Here is a 24,113-nt window from a genome sequence, read left to right on the forward strand (position 1 = left end):
AGTCATGCTGGCCACATGACCACAGAGAAATCTTCGGACAGCACTGGCACTTCAGCTTTGAAATGGAGATGAGCACTGCCCCCTAGAGTCAGGAATGACTAGCATATACGTGCGAGGGGAACCTTTACCTTTAAGCCATAAATATACAACTTAATATTCATAACTTACAAATCATCTTTACACATCACAATGATTGGATACATCTAATGTCCAAGCAGATTGCACAATGGCTTAGCACGGTGTATGAATTTGGCTATTGTCATTCTGCAAAGACTAAATTGCCCAAGAAGAGAACTAATTCAGAGAAAACGAGTAAACCTAACTAGCAAAGTTTCTCATATTTCTTGGTGAGCTATATTTTCCTTTGGATTTTTCCCTCCCCCAGCAACCAACTGGATTGGATTAAGAAAACTGCAGGAATTAGACGTCTCAGACAATAGATTATCCGAGCTGCCTGTTTCCTTTCTGCACTGCTTGAAATCATTACAAAGCCTCAACGGATCTAGCAATAACTTAAAAGTGTTTCCTCTGCCGTGGGCCTGTCCTTTGGTAAGTCTGGCTAATCATCCTGCTAGTTAGGTGATCTCGGTGAATTTTAGAATGTGTTATTTTTAGAATGTGTGAGAATTCATTGGAAGACCTCTTTTTTTGTTTTAAAAGTTTTTTTTATTTTTTATTCTCTTACCTACACCTATAAGTATACATTCACATAGCTGTTATTCTTCTTTACATTTGTCATTCTTATACATTTGTTATTCCATTTAATAGGTTATAATAGACAGTTTGGGTTGTTTTATTTACCATCCCTTCTGCCTGTTATAAGACCACCTTATTTTCCCTTTCTCTTCTCCCTCCCTCCCTTCTCTACTTTCTTCCTTCCTCCTCTCCTTCCCCTTCCTTCTTCCCTTACCTCTCCCCTACTCCTACTCCTACTCTTCCTCTTCCCTTCCTACCCTCTCTCCTTCTCTTTCCCTCCCTTTCACCCTCCTTTCCTTCCTTCTTATTTTCCCTTTCTTTTCTCCCTCCCTCCCTTCTCTACTTTTTTCCTTCCTCCTCTCCTTCCCCTTCCTTCTTCCCTTACCACTCCCCTACTCCTACTCCTACTCTTCCTCTTCCCTTCCTACTCTCTCTCCTTCTCTTTCCCTCCCTTTCACCCTCCTTTCCTTCCCTCTTATTTTCCCTTTCTTTTCTCCCTCCCTCCCTTCTCTACTTTCTTCCTTCCTCCTCTCCTTCCCCTTCCTTCTTCCCTTACTTCTCCCCTACTCTTCCTCTTGATTGGAAGACATCTTGGAATAAGTACATTTACGACCACACTTGAGTCCAAAATTTCTGTGGGTAAGCGAGAAAGTTGTTAAGTGAATTTTGCTCCATTTTATGACCCTTTTGCCACAATTGTTAAGTGAATTGCTTCCATTGGTAAGTTAGTAACAATAGCATTTAGACTTATATACCCCTTTACAATGCTTTGCAGCCCTCTCTAAGCGGTTTACAGAGTCAGCCTCTTGTCCCCCCCAACAATTTAGGTCCTCATTTTACCCACCTCGGAAGGATGGACGGCTGAGTCAACCTTGAGCCTAGTGAGACTCGAACTGCTAAACTGCAGTCACCCAGCAGTCAGCAGAAGTAGTTCGCAATACTGCACTCTAACCACTGCGCCACCGTGGCTCATAACATGGTTGTTCAATGAATCTGGCTTCCCCATTGACCTTGCTTGTCGGAAGGTCACAAACGACCTTGGGATATTGCAACAGTCATAAGTACGAGTCAGTTGCCAATCGTCTGAATTTTGATCATGTGACCATGGGGGTGCTACAACAATCGTGTGAAAAATGGTGATCATTCCTTTTTCCAGTGCTGTTGTAACTTTGAATAGTCATAGTCAAAATTGTTGTAAGTCGAAGACTACCTGTATAAGTGAGAAAACCTCTCCATGAAATTTTAATCAGAAATGGTTTCTTTCTTTCAAACCTGTCCTCTCTTTCTTAACAACTAGAAATGTTAGATGTCAGGGTTCCAAATAGCATCCAAAAATAAATCAGAGTCCAAGGCAAAGTATTGGTCAAAGTTCCAATTTATTAAGAGAGCCCTGTTGGCACATCTGGGAAAAACCAAATCTGAAAGCTTCCTGGTTTCCCCCACCTAGTTAAAAGTTCAAGATCTTGTCCCCACACCCACAAGTCCATCCCATGGTCCAATCTCCCACTGCCATGCTGGCTGTTCCACCCACCCAGTTCCGGTCAGGTGCAGAGGTGCAGAGACAAAGGATGACCTTGGCTTTCTAGAAAGAATTTTGTTATGGCTACATAGTATGCAACTCCTTACAATCCCCTCTCCCATTTTCCCACCATAGAAAATGCATAGCAGAATAATAGAAAGATTGGCAGGCCAAAGATCCAAAAGAAAAGATGGCTGCAGGCCTGACAGTTGTATTTAAGATTGTGTGTGTACAATGAAGAAACTTGACATTCTTTGAAGTGGCTCAAACATGCATCTTCATCATTAGAGCTCATAAATATTTCTACAAGCTTATTAGATTCATACCTGTATAAAAGCTTGGATGTTTGATGGCGGACAAATACAAACTTTTCTCTTCCTTATATTTTCAGAAATCTTGCAAAATAGCTAGAAATATGCTGGACTCTCTGCCTGACACTTTGGCAGTGTTTTGGAAAAACCATCTCAAGGAAGTAGACTTTTCCGACAATTCTTTGAAAGATCTTCCACAGGGTCTCTTCCAGCTTGAAGTAAGTAGATTGTTCCTGCCTTTTGCTAGCAGCTTCTTGGTGTACCTGGCACATCTTCAGACAGTGTAACTTCGTGAGCTGCTCTGCCATGAATTAGCAATAGCAATAGCACTTAGACTTATATACCGCTTCACGGTGCTTTTCAGCCCTCTCTAAGTGGTTTACAGAGTCAGCCTCTTGCCCCCCTAACAATCTGGGTCCTCATTTTACCCACCTCGGAAGGATGGAAGGCTGAGTCAACCTTGAGCCTGGTGAGATTCGAACTGCCAAATTTATCTATCTATCTATCTATCTATCTATCTATCTATCTATCTATCTATCTATCTATCTATCTATCATCTATCTATCTATCTATCTATCGCATGCATCTATCTATCTATCTATCTATCTATCTATCTATCTATCTATCTATCTATCTATCTATCTATCTATCTATCTATCTATCTATCATCTATCTATCGCATGCATCTATCTATCTATCTATCTATCTATCTATCTATCTATCTATCTATCTATCTATCTATCTATTTATCTGTCTATCAACAAAACAAGGAAACAAGTATCAGTATAGACATGGATACATGAAAAATGGCACAAATAAATGAATATAAGTAAGCAACCATAGCCATAAACACATCAAATGGGGACAGTAGGATAGGGGTGGTAGGCACACTGGTACGCTTATGCATGCCTCCTTAGGGGCCTCTTAAGAAACACGTAAGTAGACAGTTTAAGGTAAAAGGTATGAGGGTTAGAGAAACTAACAACAGGATCAGATAGAGTTGCTGGCAGCCGGCAAGTGGCGGCCAGCAGCCGGCAGTACTGCATTCTAACCACTGCGCCACTGTGGCTCATTACATGTAGAATTAATTAACTTGCAAAAGAATAATTTTATCTGTAAAAGGAAGAGGCAAAATTGGCAAAATCAATCATAACCATGCTGCTTCTTGAATTTTGAGGTCAGCATGTGTAATTAATTTTGTGACTGTAAGGATAGATCCTCAGAGTCATTGGATACGAGATGGGTGGCAAATTAACATTATAAATATTTTTTATAAATACATCCCAATTTTACATCATATACCATTTCACATTACATATAAACACATCCTTATACATTATTCAAAATACATTGGAATTTAAAGAGGCTGCAACATTGCCTGGATTAACTGGTCTTGGACCCCTGAGTCTTCATATGGGTTTTAAAGGTATACTATATTTTTCGGAGTATAAGATGCACCGAACTATAAGATGCACCTAGCTTTTGGGGAGGAAAACAAGGGAAAAATATCTGCCTCTGTCTCCTGGCAATTTGCCTCCTTGCAACAAACAGCAAACAGTACAGACAATATACACTGTTTGTAGTGTTATATTTCAGACTATACTTGTACAGATGCTGTTAAAATTGATGTGCTTTTGGGGAGCATAGTTATTCTCTGCTAGTTAAAAGAATAGCACTTTTTAAAACAATAACACTGGGCCTCTTCAGATCAAGCATTTCTTTTTAAAAGCTTCTTTATTTTGTTAAGTTGTCTAGAATAATAGTAAAGCAGTCTTTAAAAAATAAGTCTAATAATTTGAACATTCTATAGGCATTTATAGTTGTTGCAGCAAACAGCTTGATTAGCACAAGAAAAAAAAAATCTGCCTCTGCCTCCCAGAAATTTGCCTGGTGGAGCAAACAGCAAGTTTCACTTTCAGTTTCTCCAGATCATCAGCTATTTCAGGTTGCAGGGGTTGCTATAGTCTAGTGAAGCTTCCACAAGCCCCCCTTTCCTGCAAAGAGTAAATTGCTGGGAGGCAGAGGCCAAAGGATTGGGACTGATGGGTGGGTACATTCAGTGTGTAAGAGGCACCCACATTTTCACCCTCTTTTAGGGGGGGAAAGGTGCGTCTTATACTCCGAAAAATACAGTATATATATATTTCATATCATACATACTGTAGTTGTGACTTCAGCTTATGAAAATGGGCTTTCCTTCATGGAAAGTGACATACATGTAATCTGAATCATTTGAACACTAGGCGGTACTCTTCTGTTACTTATTTGTTCTCTGGGCCATCCCTCAGTACGGTTGTATTAGTGCGGTGTGAACACAGCTGTAATTTTAAAAAGCAACAACAACACACATTTGTAGCATTGCATTATTGTTTGATAGCAAGTCAGATCTTTGGTCTGGATTGCCTCTGCATCTTTTCTCAGTATGACTTCCTGCAGATGCCTCGCCTCTAACACCAGCCAACTGCTTTGCAAAGTCTGGAAATGTTCATCCAGTGCTTCTGGAGAAGGTGACAGCTGTCTAGGATTTCACACGGGAGGAATTTCTAGCCTTAACTGGAAATGAGAAATATTGAACTTAGAATGTAGGCAAGAGCTTCAGTTCTGAAGAAGCTTCTTGGATGAGAAGCGAAACGTCTTCCCAAAAGAAAACAACCCCTAGAAAGTCCAGTTGCCTCTTGAAAAAAAAAAAAAACCTTTGGGAGAGTCGGTGTTATTTTCACCCTAAAGTCTCCTTTAGGGTCGCTATGGAAATTAGATGGATAAGCAGGAAAGAAAGCCAGGAAAGAAAAAAAAGGGAGAAAAGTCTTTCTGATTCTAACTCTCTGTTGCAATGAGCAACATTTTCAGACAGCAAGTATCTCTATATATGTGAATAAAGAGATTGTTCAATATTTCATTACTGTCCAAGTTTGGGGCTAGGTTGTTATTAGCCATCTTTTCCTTTGGATCTCTGGCCTGCCACAGTTTCTATTATTCTGCTATGCATTTTCTATTGTGGGAAAATGAGAGGATGGAATTGTACGTTTTTAGATGATATGTAGCCATAACAAAATTCTTTCTAGAAAGCCAAGGTCATCCTTTGTCTTTGAACCTCTGCACCTGACCAGAATTGGATGGGTGGAACTGCCAGCATGGCAGTGGGAGATTGGACCATGGGATGGACTTGTGGGTGTAGGGACAAGATGTTGAACTTTCAACTGGGTGGGGAAAACCGGGAAGCTTTCAGATTCGGGTTTTTCCAGCTTTGCCAACATGGCTCTCTTAATAAATTGGAACTTTGAGCAGTATTTTGCCTTGGACTCTGATTTACTTTTGAATGCTATTTGGAACCCCAACAGTTGTTTGTGTTTTGCTTTTTTTTAAAGATCAAAACACCCCTTGATAACAACAACAACAACAAGTGGTTTGCTTCCCAAGATGAATAGTACATGAATAAGAACATTCATTTAAAATCATTATTGTTATCATGATCACTGTTCTCATTTATGAAGTCAACATTGTTTCATTGGAATATTCATTTATCCTGTGCTAATAACATAAAAATAATAAATACGGGAGGGGGGGAAGCCCTAAAATTATATTTATTTCAGTGTTCCCCCAATTATTCCACCTCTTTTTTCCCTTTTGAGTTTTGCATCTCCTCTTTGCATGATTTATCAGATTGTAGTGGTCTATATGTCAAATTCTGCCAGATCGTGATGCCAGAATTTTAACAGTCCCCCTTTCCTGGGATGGGTACACAAAAACCATCATTATCAATTTTCCCTTTCAGGCTCTGGTTTCCCTGAAACTTTCTGGAAATCAGATAGTTGTGTTGCCGTCTCCTGAGAAATGGTCTTGCCGGTTGTTGAAATCTTTGGATCTCTCCAAGAATCATCTTGGAAAGTGAGTTTTGGGGGTTTCTCTGAAGCCATACCACGGAAGAAATCTTCCTGTTTGATGGGTCTTTCTTTACATTTGCCTGCAGAACTGAGGAAGGGACCAAAACTAAGTGGATTCCATTATTCTCTACAAGGAACAGAACTTGCGTTGGCAGCGAGATAGGTAAGTGTATGGGTGTATTAGATAGATGGATTGACAGATGCGCAGGATGAAATGAAGAACTGAGTGGTAGGATATTCAGGTACATTTAAGGTCCTTGATGGCTGCTTCTTTGATTGCACTTTCTAGCTGAGATCAAGTATTTGTCTTTAAAGAGATCTGTGGAATACTGGGTGCTCTCTGAGCTTGGTTGTTTCCTTGCAGATGTTTCATTACCCAACTAGGTAATATCATCAGTGCTAGAAGGAAGTGGGATTTGTGAGATTATGCTTATCCTGTCAGTGTTGGTGGGAATGTTCTTAGTAGTTCCTTGATTAGGCTGTTGTTCACCCATTGTTTCTCTGAGCTGGCAGTTCCTCGATTGGGGTATTGTTTACTGTTGGTCTGGTATTAAGCTAAGTGTTAATCTCTGTTTATTTGAGTTTTAATTGCTGGTGAGGAAGTGTTTTGGTCTTTTTTGTTTCCTTTTTTGCTTTTCGTCTCTCTTGAATGGTATTTAAATGGTATATAAAGTGATCTGTAAAACCAATAGCACTTAGACATATACCGCTTCACAGTGCTTTTACAGCCCTCTCTAAGCAGTTTACAGAGTCAGCCTCTTGCCCCCAACAATCTGGGTCCCCATTTTACCCACCTCAGAAGGATGGAAGGCTGAGTCAACCTTCAGCTTGTCAGGTTCGAACTCCTGGCAGTGGGCAGAGTTAGCTTGCAATACTGCATTCTAACTACTGGGAGGGAGGGAAGGAATGAATGGCACTTAGACTTATATACCGCTTCACAGTGCTTTTACAGCCCTCTCTAAGCAGTTTACAGAGTCAATATCTTGCCCCTAACAATCTGGGTCCCCATTTTACCCACCTCAGAAGGATGGAAGGCTGAGTCAACCTTCAGCTTGTCAGGTTCGAACTCCTGGCAGTGCAATACTACATTCTAACCACTGGAAGGGCAGGAGGGAGGGAGGGAAGGAAGGAAGGAAGGAAAGAAGGAATAGCACTTAGACTTATATACCGCTTTGCAGTGCTTTCCAGCCCTCTCAAAGCAGTTTACAGAGTCAGCATAATACCTCCAACAATCTGGCTCCTCATTTTACCACCTCGGAGGGAAGCAGGCTTGAACCGGTGAGAATCAAAGTGCTGCAGTGGGCAGAATTAGCCCACAATGCTGCATTCTAACCACTATGCCACCATGACTCAAAACCAATTGGTACTGTATGTGAATAAGACTTTCTGACCCACTTGGACCTCCCACCCTATATTAATTTGCAGTCTTCTGAGCCCGTTTATCCATTTCCCCAAATTGGTAGCCCCTGGGCAATATTCATGGTATTTTTTCCCCTTACTTCTTCGGGTTTATTTTCTTAAAATGTTATTTTCCTTTGAAGTATTGGAAAGGATTTTCTTATTTTTATAATGTGTATTGCAATCCCCTTTTGATCTCCATCCCTTTTTCATCATAAGTTGTCCTCCGTCACCTTGTGGTCACAAGCAACTCTCTGCTGTAGGAAAAATGGGCCAAATGAATATTTAAGTATTAATAAAGAACAGATTATTCTCCTGTCCCTTTCTTGAGACCTGCGATCCACAGCAGGCGAACAGGATCTGGAGCAGGGGGATTTATCCTATCAAAATTAATTGCCAGTTGGTGTTCTGATCTAGGCTTCCCCAAAAAGTAGGAGGCAGATTCCTGGTCCCGACAAAACCCCTTTTATTAAACGAATGTGAATTCCTCTCATTCACCTTCAGCAAAGGCCTGGCAAACAGTCTTTCAAAGGAATATTTAGGACCACAGACCTTATCTAGCTTGGAAAGCTGCCATGTAAATATTTTCCAAATGAGGTGCTGTTCAAGGGAAGATTTGGCACAGAGTCTCTGAGATTCACGGACAGATCTTCACACTCCTGAAATGAATCTAAGGACTGAACAAATGAATGGTTTCCTGCAAAAGCCCACTCCCCTTTCGCTCCTCTTTTATTTCCTATGGGAGGGGCCATTCACCTTCCACCTGTGACTTTACTCCCAAGTCGACCCTGATTTCTGAGTTCTTCTTTTCTTCTGGCAGCTCTGTGCATACGCACACTGGGAACAGGCTCCAGCTGTTCCTCTGCCTCACTGCTGTCTCACCCCAAGGGCACCTGATCATTGCCAGACGGCCTCGGTCCTATCTCTGCCTCTGACGCAGAGCCCTTGTCCGAGCCTTCCCCAGCCTCCAGGACTGGCCCATGCTCCTCCCCAACCTCCTCACTGTCTGACTTTGCTGCCAAGTCCACTGGTGGGCCACAACTGTGTCCTCTATCTTCCTTTGCCTAACTTGTATTTGTCTTGCTTTTTCCTTTCTCCAGAATATACCCTACAGTTTCCTGAATTCCTGGCCGATATATTGGAAGTCCTCTATCTGAATGACAACCAACTAGACTCCATCCCACAGTCGGTTTGTCTCCTCAGAGGGCTGTCAGAACTCTACTTAGGAAAGTGAGTTGAGGTCTTCCCAACAGTTGCAGAGAATATTTAATTCATTAATTCAGGAGAATATTTAATTCATTAGCTGCTGAAACTCCGAAGATTTCCTTTGATGAACTTGGCAGTTTCAGTGCAGAGATTGGGTGCTCCTGATCTTCTCCAAATATTTTTGAAGGTGTTTCCATAATTCCAAGGGAGCACTGCCAAGATGTAGGACACATGATAAGGGAATTTTAGCTAAACACAGCTGGAAACCCAACACCCCAAGAATGGGGAAAGACAGGATGAGATTTCCTCTCTCCATCTCTGAATTTTACCTTTGGTTGGGGTAGGAGCTGATTGAAGAAAAATATTATGTGTTCATTGTTTTCCTGGAAAGAAGGGTAAGATTAAAAAGAAATAAATGAACTCCTACATTGGGTAAAAGCCTGTGATTTTTAAAGTTGATAGTCTTATGAAATGATAAATGTGAAATGATTTTTAAACAGCATTGCTGAGAAACACATAAAACAGAATTTAACAAAAAGGATTGTATTTCATCTTAGCTAACCAAAAAAAGGGGAGAAACTTTGTTCAAGAGACTTAGTTAAGAGCAACGAAGATGATTACGGGACTGGAGACTAAAACACAGGAAGAACAGTTGCAGGAACTGAGCATGACTAGTCTAGCGAAGAGAAGGACAAGAGGAGACATGATAGCAGTCTTCCAATATTTGAGTCTCTGCCACAGAGAGGAAGGAGTCAAACTATTTTCCAAAGCACCTGAAGGCCAGACAAGGAATGATGAATGGAAATTGATCAAGGAGTGATTCAATCTAGAAATAAGGGGGAACCTTCTGATAGTGAGAGAAATCAACCGATGGAACAGAAGTTGTCTTTGGAAGTTGTGGGAGCTTCATCACTTGAGACTTTCAAGAAGAGATTGGACTGCCATTTGTCAGAAATGTTGGCTCTCTGCTTGAATGGGAGTTGGACTAGATGACCTATAAGGTCCTTTCCAACTCTGTTAATCTGTTAATTGGGTGTCGCTAGTCTAGTGAAAAGAAGGACTAGGGAAGACATGATAGCAGTGTTGCAATATCTAAGCTGCCACAAAGAAGAGGGAGTCAAGCTATTCTCCAAAGTACCTGAAGGCAGAAAAGGCAGCTTATCAAAAACAGAACCAACCTAGAACCAAGCAGAAATTTCCTGACAGTTAGAACAATTAATCAGTGGAACAACTTGCCTTCAGAAGTTGTAGGTGTTTCATCACTGGGGGGTATTGGGAAGGGATAGGAGAACCATTAGTATGAAATGGTATAGGGTTTCCTGCTTTCCTGGATTAGAAGACCTCCAAGGCCTCTTCCAACTCTTGTTATTCTCTTAAATTTTTCTTTCCCGTTGAAATTTCACAATGGTTTCACCTAAGTTAACAGTTTCATGTTATACCTCCAAATATCCATTTGAAGGCTAGACCTGTTGCCAACTTGCACTTAAGTATCACCCTTGGCAAGGCTGCGGATTGGCTGATGTGTGTCCTTTTCTACATAGTAACCCAGGCATTCAAGAGCTTCCTACTGAACTTGGACAACTGGTTAATCTTTGGCAGCTGGATATTGAGGATCTAAACATTGGCAATGTTCCAGCGGAGATCAGAAAAGAGGGTGAGGTCCTTCCCTTTCTATAACTGATTGGTCTCAGCTGTTCGAACAGGGAGAGAAATCCAAACCAAGCCTGATTTTATTTATTATTGAATGGTGGGCAATATGGAATGGCCTCTGTCCAGGCTATTGTTATGAAATAGAATTGCAGACCTCAGATTTTTCATATGATTCAAATTCAGCTCCTTTGCAGGCAACCTTCTCCTTCAAACTCAGCACTCACAGTACAGCCATTTCATGGATTCCACATCCCCCCCGCCCCCCCCCGCCCCGGTACGTTTCTGAGTAAAGTGCTGTAGAAATGGCAGGCAACATTTATTATTTTGCAGAAAGTCATCCTCTTTGACATCCCGCAACCAAGCGATGTCAGTTCTGTCACTTCCTGGCCTAAGGTTATATTTTTTTCAGAATGCTTATTTCTGTTGCAACTTAATTTATTGGCAGTTCTGCAGCATTCAAGGCAAACCATAACTGGAAATTAAGGATCCTTGGCTTACATAAAATTGAGCTTCTGGTGTTTACTCATTTTGAATGGGCCTATTATCGCTTGACAATCTCCATCAGTTGGTTTATTTCTGCAATATATAACTTCCATATTCAGCCCAAAGTTTAAATCAGGAGAATCCAAGATTTTTAAAAAACTATTGATTCTTTTTTTTTTCTTCAGTCATCCTAGGTTCCCACACTTGAAAGGAATGGATGGGAGAAGAGAGAGGGGGGGAGAGAGGGAAAGAAAGAGAAAGAAAGAGAGAAAGGGAGAGAAAGAGAGAGAAAGAGAGGGGGAGAGAAAGAGATGGAGGGAGGGAGAGGGAAAGAGAGGGAGGGAGGGGAAGGGATGGAGAGAGAGGGAGAGAAGACGGAGAGAGAGAGGAGAGAAGGAGACAAGAGGGAGAGGGAGGGAGAGAAAGGGAGAAGAAGGGAGGGGGAGGGAGAGTAAGAGGAAGGGTGGGGAGAGAGAGAGAGAAAGAGAGAGGGAGAGAGGGAGGGGGAGAGTAAGGGGAGAAAGGGAGAGGAAGTGAGGGAGAGGGAGAGAGAAAGAGAGAGGGGAGAGAGAGGGAGGGATGGAGAGAGAGAGAGGGAGAGAGAAAAATTGGGAAAAATGGGGAAAATATGTGCTTCCAATAAAGGAGAATATTTGTAGCTTAGAGAGAGAGAGAAAGAGAGAGGGAGAGGATGGGAGGGAGAGGGGGAGAGAGAAAGAGAGAGGGGTGGAGAGGGAGGGATCAGTTCGAAAGCAGGCAAATGCGAGTAGATAAGTAGGTACCACATTGGTGGGAAGGTAACAACGTTCGGTGCACCTTGGCATGCCGGCCACATGACCACAGAAATGTCTTCAGACAACGTTGGCTAGCTTGGCTAAGAAAGGGAGATGAGCCCAGTCCCCTAGAGTTGGACATGACTGGACAGGAGGAGCCCTTACTTTTACCATATGCCAATGATTTCTCCATCCCTTCTACCTGCAGGACCCAAGACCGTTTTAGCTTATTTACGCGCCCAACTACGCAAAGCAGAGAGATGTAATGTGATGAAAATGGTGGTGGTAGGTCCTCCCCGACAGGGAAAGTCCACCTTGGTTGAGATCCTGCAGACAGGGAAACCTTCTCTTTCAATGCCTGACAATGCCACCATCCGGACCACAAGATGGGAGCTCCAGAGACCCGCTGGATTCAAATCCAAGGTAAATAGAAAAGAGGAAAAACGTCTACGGAGATTCTCAGTCATCCAAGTCGGGGTTGTCCCAAAGGTGCTTTTTTCAAGAGGCAACTGGACTTTCTGCTTTTTCTTTGAAGACATTTCGCTTCTCATCCAAGAAGCTTCTTCAGCTCTCCTCTCTCAGAGAGCCCTTAGAGCTCACCCTAACCCTAACCCTTTGCTTTCCCTATGAAGACTTTCACACCTGGAGTTTTCAGTGGGATTCAAATTAGAACCTTTATTCTGGGGCATTGAATGCTTGGTAAATTTAGCAGCAGATTAACTGGATGGATGGATGTAGAATTGGGTCGCGATGGCTCTTCCCTGTCGGATGCTGGCTTCCACTCTAAATCTTAACTCAGAGACTGTGTGGCTGCTTTAGAAGCAAGCAATCGAGTTCCATTTCCTGTGTGGGAAGGGATCATTACAACCCCCATAATAAGTGCTCTTTCTTCAGTTTGAACATTCATACCCATTGACGCCTAGGTGCCGTGCATTACGGAGGTATTGGAGGGTGCAACTTCATTATTCGGTCCCTTCAATGTAGCTCTTTGTCCAATTAGGTTGACGCCGTTGAGTTGAACATCTGGGATATTGGCGGCCCCTCCACCATGTCAACAGTCAACCAGTGCTTCTTCACAGATAAGGCATTGTACATTGTCATCTGGAACTTGGCACTGGGAGAAGAAGCTGTGGCAAATCTTCAGTTCTGGTTACTCAGTATTGAGGTAGGAGCAAAGTTGAGCAAAGTCCTCACTGTACGACTCTGCAGCCAGCTCCGCAGGCCTCCAGTGGACCACAACACGTAGGATGGCTCGTAGAACGTCTATGCCCCAGTGGATGTACAGAGAGGCTTAGACAAATCTGTCAAACGCCATTGTTCATTTCTAGCAGCTTCACCTTAAAATCCTTCAGGGTTGACATCTTGACATCAACTATGACCCAACCATCAGCCTTCACCCCTGTACGGCTCCATGTCTTGTCTGTTCCTAATGTGGACTCCAGAAACAGATTCGTAAACATCTAGTTTAAGCTTCCTTCTCTATTACCCTCCAGATATATTAAATTTTCAGGTCTCATAATTCTTCAGAGTCAAAGTCCAAGCTGTTTTGTTGTTCAGGAATCAAATCATTTTCTTTCATGATACAGGCTGAATAACAGATAGGATGTGCAGTAGAACCTTTTTTTAAAAAAAAATCATCTTAATGCAATACCGGTATCTATCTCACCACGAAGCATAATGTCATGTCCTATACATGATGTCTGGATGCAGGCCTGGTGGCTTATTTGAAAAACTGGAATTACTATGCCATTGGGTGATAAGCAAATGGTGGCAATTATAAAGTAAACGTAAAGGTTCCCCTCGCACATATGTGCTAGTCGTTCCCAGCTCTAGGGGGCGGTGCTCATCTCCGTTTCAAAGCCAAAGAGCCAGCGCTCTCTGAAGACATCTCCATGGTCATTGGGCCGGCATGATTAAATGCCAAAGGCTCACTGAATGCTGTTACCTTCCCACCAAAGGTGGTTCCTATTTTTTTACTTGCATTTTGTACGTGCTTTCGAACAGCTAGGTTGGCAGAAGCTGGGACAAGTAACGGGACAGCTGATTCTGTTACGCGGTGCTAGGGATTTGAACCGCCGAGCTGCCAACCTTTCTGATCGACAAGTTCAGCGTCTTAGCCACTGAGCCACCGCGTCCCCAGTGGCAGTTATAGACACATGTATTATTTCCTACTTTATCTTTGGTTTGCCTGTCTGCCCTACCTAAGACTTCCAGAAGGATGCCAGGCGAGACTAACTTTAAAGAAAAGCATAGAACAGCATCACAGTTGGAAGGGATCCTGGAGGTCTTCTAGTCCGACCTCCTGCTCAAGCAGGAGACCGTGTAACATTTGAGAAAAATGGCTGTCCATTTCTCTTCTTAAAAGCCTCCAGGGATGGAGCACCCCCGACTTCTGAAGCAGAGGTGGTATTTAGCCAGTTCTGACCAGTTCTGGAGAACCGGTAGCAGAAATTTTGAGTCGTTTGGAGAACTGGCAAATACCACCTCTGACTGGCTCTGCCCCCATCTATTCACTGCCTCCCGAATCCCAGCTGATCAGAGTCCCAGCTGATTGGCTGTGTCTTCTTCTGTTACCCTGCACAGGAGAACGGAGCTGAAAAGCAGTTTAGTGGGGTGGGGAGGGAATGGGTTGTTTGTTTTTTTACAGTATCCTTGCCCTGGAGTGGGGTGGAAATGGAGATGTTACAGGATGCATGCCTTTGAGTGGGGAGGGAATGGGGATTTTGCAGTATCCTTCCCTTGCCATGCCCACCAAGCCACACCATGCCCACAGAACCGGTAGTACAAATTTTTGAATCCCACCACTGTAATCTAAAGGCAAATCATTCCACTGAATAATTGTTCCCAATGACAGAGAATTTCTCCTTAGTTCTAGGTTGCTTCTCTCCTTGATTAGTTCCCATCTGTTGCTTCTTGTCCTACCTTCAGGTGCTTTGGAGAATAGCTTGGCTCCCTCTTCTTTGTGGCAGCCCTTGAGACCCCGGAAGACTGCTATCATGTCACATCTAGTCCTTCTTTTCACCAGACTAGACATAGCCAATTCCTGCCCCCCGTTCTTCATATGAAAAAGCCATTGACCAATGTTCCCTTCATTTACCTGCAAGACCATATCTACTTTCTTTGTTCTGACTTTCCCATCTTAAAGTGAATCATAGCTTAATGGCAACTCTCTCTTTCAAGGCCAAGGCTCCAAATTCAGTTGTGCTGGTGGTAGGGACGCATCTGGACCTCATTGAAACAAAATTCCGTGTCGAGAGGATTGCCACCTTAAGAGCCTACGTCCTGGCTCTCTGTCGATCTCCCTCCGGCTCAAGAGCCACTGGTTTTCCAGACATCACATTGAAGCATTTGCAGTAAGTTTGGGATAGGGGTGCAACCATTCACACGAGCAAAGCCTTACTTCCAACTGCTTGCTTTTCAACTACTCGAGTGTGACTTAAGGAAGAGGGATGTCATGGGCCTAAGCTGTGAGCCAGTTGGGGAGTTTTGCTGCAGGTAGTCCTCAACGTACGACCACAATTGACCCCAACATTTCTGCTGCTAAGCAAGACGTTTGTTAAGGGAATTTTACCCCATTTTACCGTTTTTCTTGCCGCAGTTGTTAAGTGAATCGCTGCACTTCTTAGGTTAGTAAGACGGTTGTTAAGTGAATCTGGCTTCCCCCCTTGACTTTGCTTGACAGAAGGTCGCAAAAGGGGATCACATGACCCAGGGATCCTGCAACCCGTCCTAAAGATGAGTCGGTTGCCATGCGTCTGAATTTGGATCGCGCGAGCAATGGGGAATGCTGCAGTAGTCCTAAGTGTGGGAAATGATCCTAAGTCCCTTTTGGAAAGCCCTTGGAACGGTCACTGAATGAACTGTTGTAAGTCGAGGATTACCTACTACTGCTATGAAACATCTTTCCTGAAAGATTGTGGATTATTATGTCCAGAAGCACCAAGGAAGTGGCCACTATTTTTCTAAAGTGTGAGTGTGATATATCATAGTTTTCGGAGTATAAGATGCACCTTTTCCCTTTAAAAAAGAGGGTGAATACAGTCTTATACACTGAATACAGCATTTTTTGCCTCCTGAAAACCTACTCCCTTCACCAAAATGGCTGTGCAGAGTCTGTAGAAGGCTTTCAGAGAGCTCCTGGGGGCTGGGGAGGGCAGAAATGAGCAAAGAAACTGGCTGTTTTTTGCTCAATTTTGCCCACCCCCCAGCCTCCAGGAGCACTCTATAAGCTTCCTAAAGTTTTTTGACAAAAAACGGGCCTGTTTTCATGAAGAATGGGCTGTTGTTTTGCTCATTTGGAGGCCCCCATCCCCCAGGAGCACTCTGCAAGCCCCCTAAAGGCTATTCCTGCCTTTTTTGGGGGGGAAACAGGCCTGTTTTTGCAAAAATGGGCCGTTTTTGGAAGGTTTGCAGAGTTAAAAAAATTTGCCTCTTCAAAACCTTGGTGCATCTTATATTCCGACGCGTCTTATACTTTGAAAAGTACGGTAGTCAAGGCAGTTAAACAATATGAGAGGTTTTTAAATGTCTGAGATTAGGTCTTAAACCTTGTGGTTGGCTGACAAAATTGTACTCCAGAGAGCTGGTTACAATCTTTTCCACAAGACAAGACCTAGCCCTAACATTTTAATTTTACAGCTCAATCCAACATGCGCCACAAACAGAGCACAAGGTAGCATTACCACATCATGCTGAAGCTTTCAGGCTGACACAGTCGCTGCCCACAAAAATGTGTTGGTAATGAACCTTGTATGGCTTGGTTAGCCAAGCTTAACATGACGTTTGAAGGAGAGAGTTTAGGTTTTTTTTCAGTAGAGAAGGAATTAGAGGTCAACAATAGCTTATTGTCTGCCTTCTGAGATCCTACTCTGCTTCTTAATTGCATTTCCTTGAGCCCAGGACAGTGGCACATCATTAGGAAGAGTATAAATGAAGTAAGCCAATTTGGTTAACAATAAGGGACAGGACTAGGTACTTAGCAAAATATTTTCCTTTCTGTTTTCAGCAATAACGCCATTGGTTAAGGAGCAAGTGTAACAAGGAATGCTGAGTTGATCTCGGTTTATCTCAAAAAGCTAAGCACGTCAGACTTGATTCATCCATCCGTAGGTGAAATACCAGTAGGAAATCTGAGGCTAGACAATGAAATTAGAAATGTTACTAAGAGCTGTGGTGGCGCAGTGGTGAGAATGTAGTATTGCAAGTTAACTCTGCCCACTCCCAGCAGTTCGATCCTGATCAACTCAAGGTTGACCCAGCATCTCATCCTTACGAGGTTGGTAAAATGAGGACCCAAATTCTTGGGGTGTGATAGGCTGACTCTGTAAACCACTCAGAGAGTGCTGAAAAACACGATGAAGTGGTATATAAGCCTAACTGCTATTGCTATCCCAGATAACAATACAGGTTACATGCAAATTTTTTCCTCTTGCCATTTCTTTTTGCAGTGAACTCTCATGCAAAACGTTGGAAGGTCTGGATGGATTGCGACAGCTGATCTTCCACATCAGCACAAACATGAAGGATGTCGGAAATTCCATCGGCTCGCAGAGGCTTGTTGGGAGATTGGTGTGTAATTTTCTATAGGGGATGCACCCTATGGGGCGGGTTTAGGGATTTCTCTGTTTTGTCGTTTTTAAGAGACACATAAAACTATAATATAAATATGGCACGGTTTAGTACACGTTAAGACTCCTTAGCTGCAGTTGTGTGCCCAGAACATGCAGATGTTGGACGGTGAGACAAACGAGTCTCCACAATGTACATTTACTTTATGACTGGGTGTAACTTCTGAGTATGGTTGTTATTCCAACTCTTTTGTTCTCATTTTGCATGGGAATAAATCTGACTGAGCTGCAGCGGCAGCTTTTTTAGCGGCAGCTTTTTTAGCCTTATCTCCTTAACCTTCTATGTCAAGTAGGGAGAAGGTTTGGCTCTCCATAGGTTGGTGAGCCACATCTTCTAAGGCCTGTAATCTGTTTTTAGGGAAGCTGGGATTTGTAATTCAGCAACATCTGGAGTAAGAGGAAAGAATCAAGTTGCTCTTTTGCAGTTCTACATGCTGTTACTCCAGCACCTTCCCTCCAATTTGGGTGGGTCGGTGCTCTACTATGATCTCATAATAACAGTTCCTTATTTAGAGAATAATTTAGACACGATGATAGATTTGGGAGATGCACTTGAATTTTTTGAAAGCAGTGCATGAGATTGATTGATGGCCTTCAAATATCCAGCATCTGGTTTGCAACAATGAATTTGTCATGCCTGCAAGCCATCTTTTCTTTTGGACTTCAGGCCTGCCACACTTTCTACTGTCTACTTTCTACTGTGGGAAAATGGGTGATATGTAGCCATAATAACATTCTTCTGAGAAACTCAAGGTCATCTTTGTCTCTGCACCTAGCCGGAACTGGATGGGGGGAATCTGTCTTCACGGCAGTGGAAGATTGTACCATGTGATGAACTTCAAGTGGCTTTCTCTCAGAAACCAGCATCTAGAATTCATAGAGCTGTTTGGAAAGAACCAGTTTGCCTAGACTAATCAATGGTCATTACCCACATCTTTGAACAGTTAACAAGCATACTTTATTAGCCTACACTTGATAAAGTAGGCTTTACTTTTTGCATCCAGAACTAAGGCCTTTTTATTTATTATTTATTTATTTGGTTTGTCAAACAATGTACGAGATAACAGGTATAAGTATAAACATGGACATGAACCCAGGAAATGGGTACGAATAAATGGGGACAATAGGACAGGACCGTAGACATGCTGGTGCGCTTATGCACCTTTATGGACCTCTTAGGAATGTGGTGAGGTCCAAGGTACACAGTTTAGGGTTAAAGTTATGGTTTTTAAAAAAATATATAAAGTTTTTTTATTTTTTCATTTTCATAACATATAACCAAATGTATACTATTACATAACCAACATCGTATTATATTATTAAATGTTTACATCAATTCGTCTTACCATCAACTCCCAAAAACAATTATTGGCTCTTCTGCTCTCCATACACCATATTTTTGCTTTATCCATCACTTTCTTCTCCCTCTCTCCTCCCCCTCCCTACCTCCTTTCTTCCCTTTATCGTCCGTCTCTTCTCTACTTCCCCTTCCTCTCTTTCTCCTCTCTCCCCCCTTTCCACTCCTTCTTTCTCTCCTCCTCTTCCCCCTCTTGCCTTCTCCCCTATCCCTCTCTTCTTCCCTTACCTGTTATGGCGGTTGGAGGGTTGATTTTATTGGCTGGTCCTGAATTCCAGTTCATATATGGAAAGAAAAAAAGGCAGCCTTTTCATAACAACAACAGACTCCATTCCTAGTCTCAGCAACCAGAATGCTCTACATAAAACTGAGCAGATACTTTGCTTTCATCAAGATGTTGATTTGCACTATCATTTAACAGGTCCCGAGGAGCTATTTGAGTCTTCAAGTATCCGTCACAATTGAGCAACAGAGGAGAAGTCAAAACGATAGCGTGCAATATCTCACCGACAAGGAAATACAAGGAATCATTGAGAAAACTCCAGCCAATGACATCAAGGATTATGAAGACATGCAGTCTGGTAGATATGCATGGAATAATTTTATCAGTGTTGTAGCTTGCTGGCGGCCAGCAGAGTCGGACAGTGAGGAGATTGGGGAGGAACATGGGACAGTCCCGGGAGGGGAGGCGGGGCTGAGGAAAGCTCAGATGAGGGCTCTGGGTTGGAGGCAGAGAGGGAGCTAGACAGCAGTGAGGCAGAAGAACAGCTGGAGCCTGTTCCCAATGTGCGCATGCACAGAACTGCCAGAAGACAAGAACAACTAAGAAAGCAGGGTTGACTTAGGAGTAAAGCCACACCTTGGAGGTGATTGGCCCCTCCCACAAGAAACAAAAGAGGAGCGAATGGGGAGTGGGCTTTTGCAGGAAACAATTCATCCCTTTGGTCGTTTCAAGAGTGGAAAATTCTGTTTGTGACTATAAGAGACTCTGTGCCAAGGGTTGCCTTGCCCTGCATTTGGAAACTAGTTATCTGGCAGTTCTCCAAATGAGATAAGGTTTGTGTTGATAAACATTCCTCTGAAAGACTGTTTGCTAAGCCTTGCTGACTATGAATGAAAGGAATTCACAGTCATGTAAATAAAAGGGGTTTTGCTGGGACCAAGACTCTGCTTCATGCTTTTTAAGGAATCCTGGGTCAGAACAATCAGAGGCTAGGTGCACAATATCTCCTTTTGGAGAAGGACGGCATATAAATCCAAATAAACCAAACCAAACCAAACCAATATTGTTGGCAGCATACAGTAGATTCTGCTCAGAAACCAAGCCAGCGTTTGCAAAGTTAGGGTGGCAAGCGTTTTCTGGTATTCATGCAATCCAAAAAAAGCAAGCTGCGATTGCATCCTAACTGCTTGTTTCCCTGAGTGAAAGCAGCAAGGTTAGCCATTGTGTCATAAGGAACTCCGAGGGGGATTTGCATGGGGCTGTTTCGATATTTCAGGAAGGAATGGATATTATAAAAGACAGAGGGAATGACGGTGAAGATGTCCACTTATATATGCTTTTTCCACCTGTCAGGAAGTCAAGAGGGCTCACCATTTGAAACAAAATTATGAACAACCTTCTTGCCAGAGTTGCTAAGCGAATCATTGCAGTTGCAAGGTTGCAAAAACACGGGACCCTATATCATATACATGAGAGAGGGGGGGGGAGGGAGGGAGGGAAGGGGAGAGGGAGATGCATATATGTGCATATATATGTGTGTGTGTGTCATATATGTCTCTGTGTGTGTGTGTGTGTTGTATTTGTGCTGATAAATATATAAAGGGAGACTAGTACAGATCTATTTCAAGCTATTTAGCTCTCATACCCTTACTGGGATTTGAACCTAGCTAGGGTTAGGGTTATATAATATATAAAAAGGCAACATTAGAAATAAAAATATGGTTTTCTGTCTGGATGGTTTTCTGTAATGAGCTGAAGGACAGAAAGGGGGAGTAGTGAGCTCCCTCCCATATTTGGGCATACCATATTTGGGCATGTATGTATGTATGTATGTATGTATGTATGTATGTATATGTATATATACATGTGTGCATGCATATGCCATAGACATATAGCATATACATGCCTGTTACCATGTGTCCAAATTTTGATCACATGATCGTGGGTATGCTCCAACGTGGTGCAGTGGCCTCGAGGTGGAGCTCTCACCTCACAATCAGGAGGCTGTGAAGTTGATCCTAGGTAGAGGCAGATATTTCTCTTTCTGGGCACAATGAGAATATATCTTCTGAACAAAACTCCTCATTGGCAACAGGAAGGGCATCCGGCCAGTAAACATTCAGCTCCATTCAGTTTCCCTCACTCCACCCCGATGCAAAGGATTATGGGGTCATTAAAAGACCCCCCCCAAAAAACCCAACAACATGGGGATGCTCCAACTGTTGTAAATGGGAGAGCCAGGAATAAGTCACTTTTTTCATTGCCATGGCAATTTTAAACCGTCGTTAAATGAATGGCTGAATGTCGAGGACCGCCTATGAATAAATTTCAAGTCAAAATGGACTATTAGCAAGAGGAATGCGTTTCATAGTTTAGAAGTACATTTGGAAAGAATCTGCTTGGCTCAGGGGCCAGATTGCAGCGTGGAGCTTTGTATGTGTCTTTTGTATTTCCCCCCCCCCAGTGATGTGAATATGCACCTCTCTTCTGTTTTTTCTACCACAGCAGACTGTGTGTGTGGAAAGCTTAAGAGAATGAATGGAGCAGTAGTGGGATTCAAATAGTTTAACAGCCGGTTCTGTGCCCCAATTGATTTCTTCCAACAACCAGTTCACCAAACTGCTCAGAAAGTTTACAACCGGTTCTCCCAAAGTGGTGCGAACTGGTTGAATCCCACCACTGGTACAGAGGAATTTGAAGATAGACTGCCCGTGTTTGAATGGTAATCCAGAAGTGATGGGGGTAATTAAAAGGCAGTTGCACCATTAGCCTGACTCTGGTATCTTCCTTTCCGTCCCACCCCAGCCATCAATTTCCTGATCGAAACTGGGACGCTGATGCATTTCCCAGACACAAGCCACGGGCTGAGGAACCTCTACTTCCTTGACCCTGTGTGGTTGTCTGAATGCCTGCAAAGAATCTTCGACATCAAAAGCTCCAAGTCGATTGCCAAGAACGGCGTGATCAAATCTGAGGACCTCCGGATGCTGATGGTCGGGACGGGGTTCACCAAGGAAACCGAAGAGCAGTATTTCCAATTCCTTGCCAAGTTTGAAATTGCATTGCCGATAGCAAACAACAGGTACACTGGTAATTGTCATCAGAATGGAATGACTGGGATTAAGGGAATCGGAAAGGTCATGAAACCAAGTCACTCCGGATTCCCTTCTTTTCCTCCTCCTATGATGTGGTTAGAGGGTGGCTCAGTGGCTAAGATGCTGAGCTTGTCGATCGGAAAGGTCGGCAGTTCGACAGTTCGAATCCCTAGCACCGCATAACGGGGTGAGCTCCCGTTACTTGTCCCAGCTTCTGCCAACCTAGCAGTTTGAAAGCACGTAAAAATGCAAGTAGAAAAATAGGGACCACCTTTGGTGGGAAGGAAACAGCGTTCTGTGAGCCTTTGGCGTTTAGTCATGCTGCCCACATGACCACGGAGACATCTTCGGACAGCGCTGGCTCTTTGGCTTTGAAACGGAGATGAGCACTGCCCCCTAGAGTTGGGAATGATTAGCACATATGTGCGAGGGGAACCTTTACCTTTACCTGTGGTTATTTGCAGAGACCCACCAGGCTCAGGAAGCACAAAAAGCCTTGTGCGATTATCCAGTGTATAGGTAATCCTTGACTTATGACCACACCTGAGCCCAAAATCTCTGTTGATAAAGGAGACGAGTGTTAGGGGAACTTGCCCCGCTTTATGATCTGTCTTGCCACAGTTGTTAAGTGGATCACTGCTGTTGGTAAGTGAGCCACACAGTTGTTAAGTGGATCTGGCTTCCCCCATGGACTTTGCTTGCCAGAAGTTCTCAAAAGGGGATCACATGTGCCCAGGACCTTGCAACCATCATAAATATGAGTCAGTTGCCAAGTGTTTGAATTGTGATCAGGACAGCTGTAGTGGTTGCAAGTTAGAACAATTAATCAGTGGAACAGCTTGCCTCCAGAAGTTGTGAATGACCCAACACTGGAAGTCTTTAAGAAGATGTTGGATAGCCATTTGTCTGAAACAGTATAGGGTTTCCTGCCTAGGCAGAGGGTTGGACTAGAAGACCTCCAAGGTCCCTTCCAACTCTACTATTGTATTGTATTGTATTGTATTTTAAGTGTGAAAAAACGGGCCTAGGTCACTTTTTCCAGTGGTGGTTGTAAGTCGAGAACAATCTGTGTGTGTGTGTGTGTGTGTGTGTGTGTGTGTAGACAAAGTTAGATGGAATCGTTCTCCAAACTCTTTCCAGAGAAAGGAGTGATGCTCCAACTATTTCCCCAAACAAGGATTCAGCCTTAGGGGTGATGATTGTTCTGCAGCTGGGGGAAAAACCCTCCATGGGTGAGTTATTTTTCCTCTGGAATTTAACGGAAGGTTAGGAAGCCAGAAAGGTTGAAAGGATATTTCTACATGAAACACAGAACATCCCATGTTCTCCTTGGCCATCTTATCTGTACACAAATTCCATCCGTTAAAATTCTCCCTTCCCCTCCCCCCCCCAAAAAAATCTCTTTCATCTAATGGAATGAAAACTAAAAGAAGAATGCAAGGGATTTTTTTTCCCCCTTCAAGACATTTGGATAGCCGAAATTTATTGCAGCTCTGCTTTGTGGACCATCCTAGATGCAGTCTGATAAATCATGTATTCATGGCTTTATTCTTTTCAAGCAGTTGTCTACAGAAGAGTTTCCCTGACAGTGGGAAACAAAGGGACCTCGCCCCATTTTCTGAGCCTTGAATTCCCATCGGGATGGAGGAAGGAGGCAAGATGGTTGCAAGCGATTACAATTCTCCAGAAACAGAACAGGGAGCAGGGATGAAATTCAGCAGGTTCTGACAGGTTCTGGAGAACCAGTAGCTGGAAATTTTGAGTAGTTTAGAGAACCAGCAAATGCCACCTCTGGCTGGTCCCAGAGTGGGGTGGGAATGGAGATTTTGCAATATCCTATTGCACAGGTCTATTTCCCTTCCCTTCCACCCAATTTATTACATCTGGCTGTAGA

The 24,113-nt window shown here is 43.1% G+C and overlaps 1 protein-coding gene across 1 annotated transcript; it reads left to right on the forward strand.

Annotated features, from left to right (window-relative positions):
- Window positions 1-385: 385 nt before the first annotated feature.
- Window positions 386-22,214, forward strand: LOC309382402 (leucine-rich repeat serine/threonine-protein kinase 1-like; the record flags this gene model as incomplete). Its single annotated transcript, XM_081971922.1, has 12 exons — window positions 386-549; window positions 2,607-2,744; window positions 6,299-6,411; window positions 6,494-6,570; window positions 8,906-9,035; window positions 10,553-10,665; window positions 12,126-12,340; window positions 12,918-13,082; window positions 15,098-15,270; window positions 17,365-17,485; window positions 19,323-19,482; window positions 21,930-22,214. Coding segments are annotated over 12 exons (1,854 nt in total), but the record flags the coding sequence as incomplete, so codon positions are not given.
- Between the last annotated feature and the right edge of the window lie 1,899 nt (window positions 22,215-24,113).

The sequence above is a fragment of the Natrix helvetica genome (genome assembly GCF_964273705.1).
Source record: "Natrix helvetica genome assembly, contig: HAP1_SCAFFOLD_353, whole genome shotgun sequence".
Taxonomy (NCBI): domain Eukaryota; kingdom Metazoa; phylum Chordata; class Lepidosauria; order Squamata; family Natricidae; genus Natrix; species Natrix helvetica.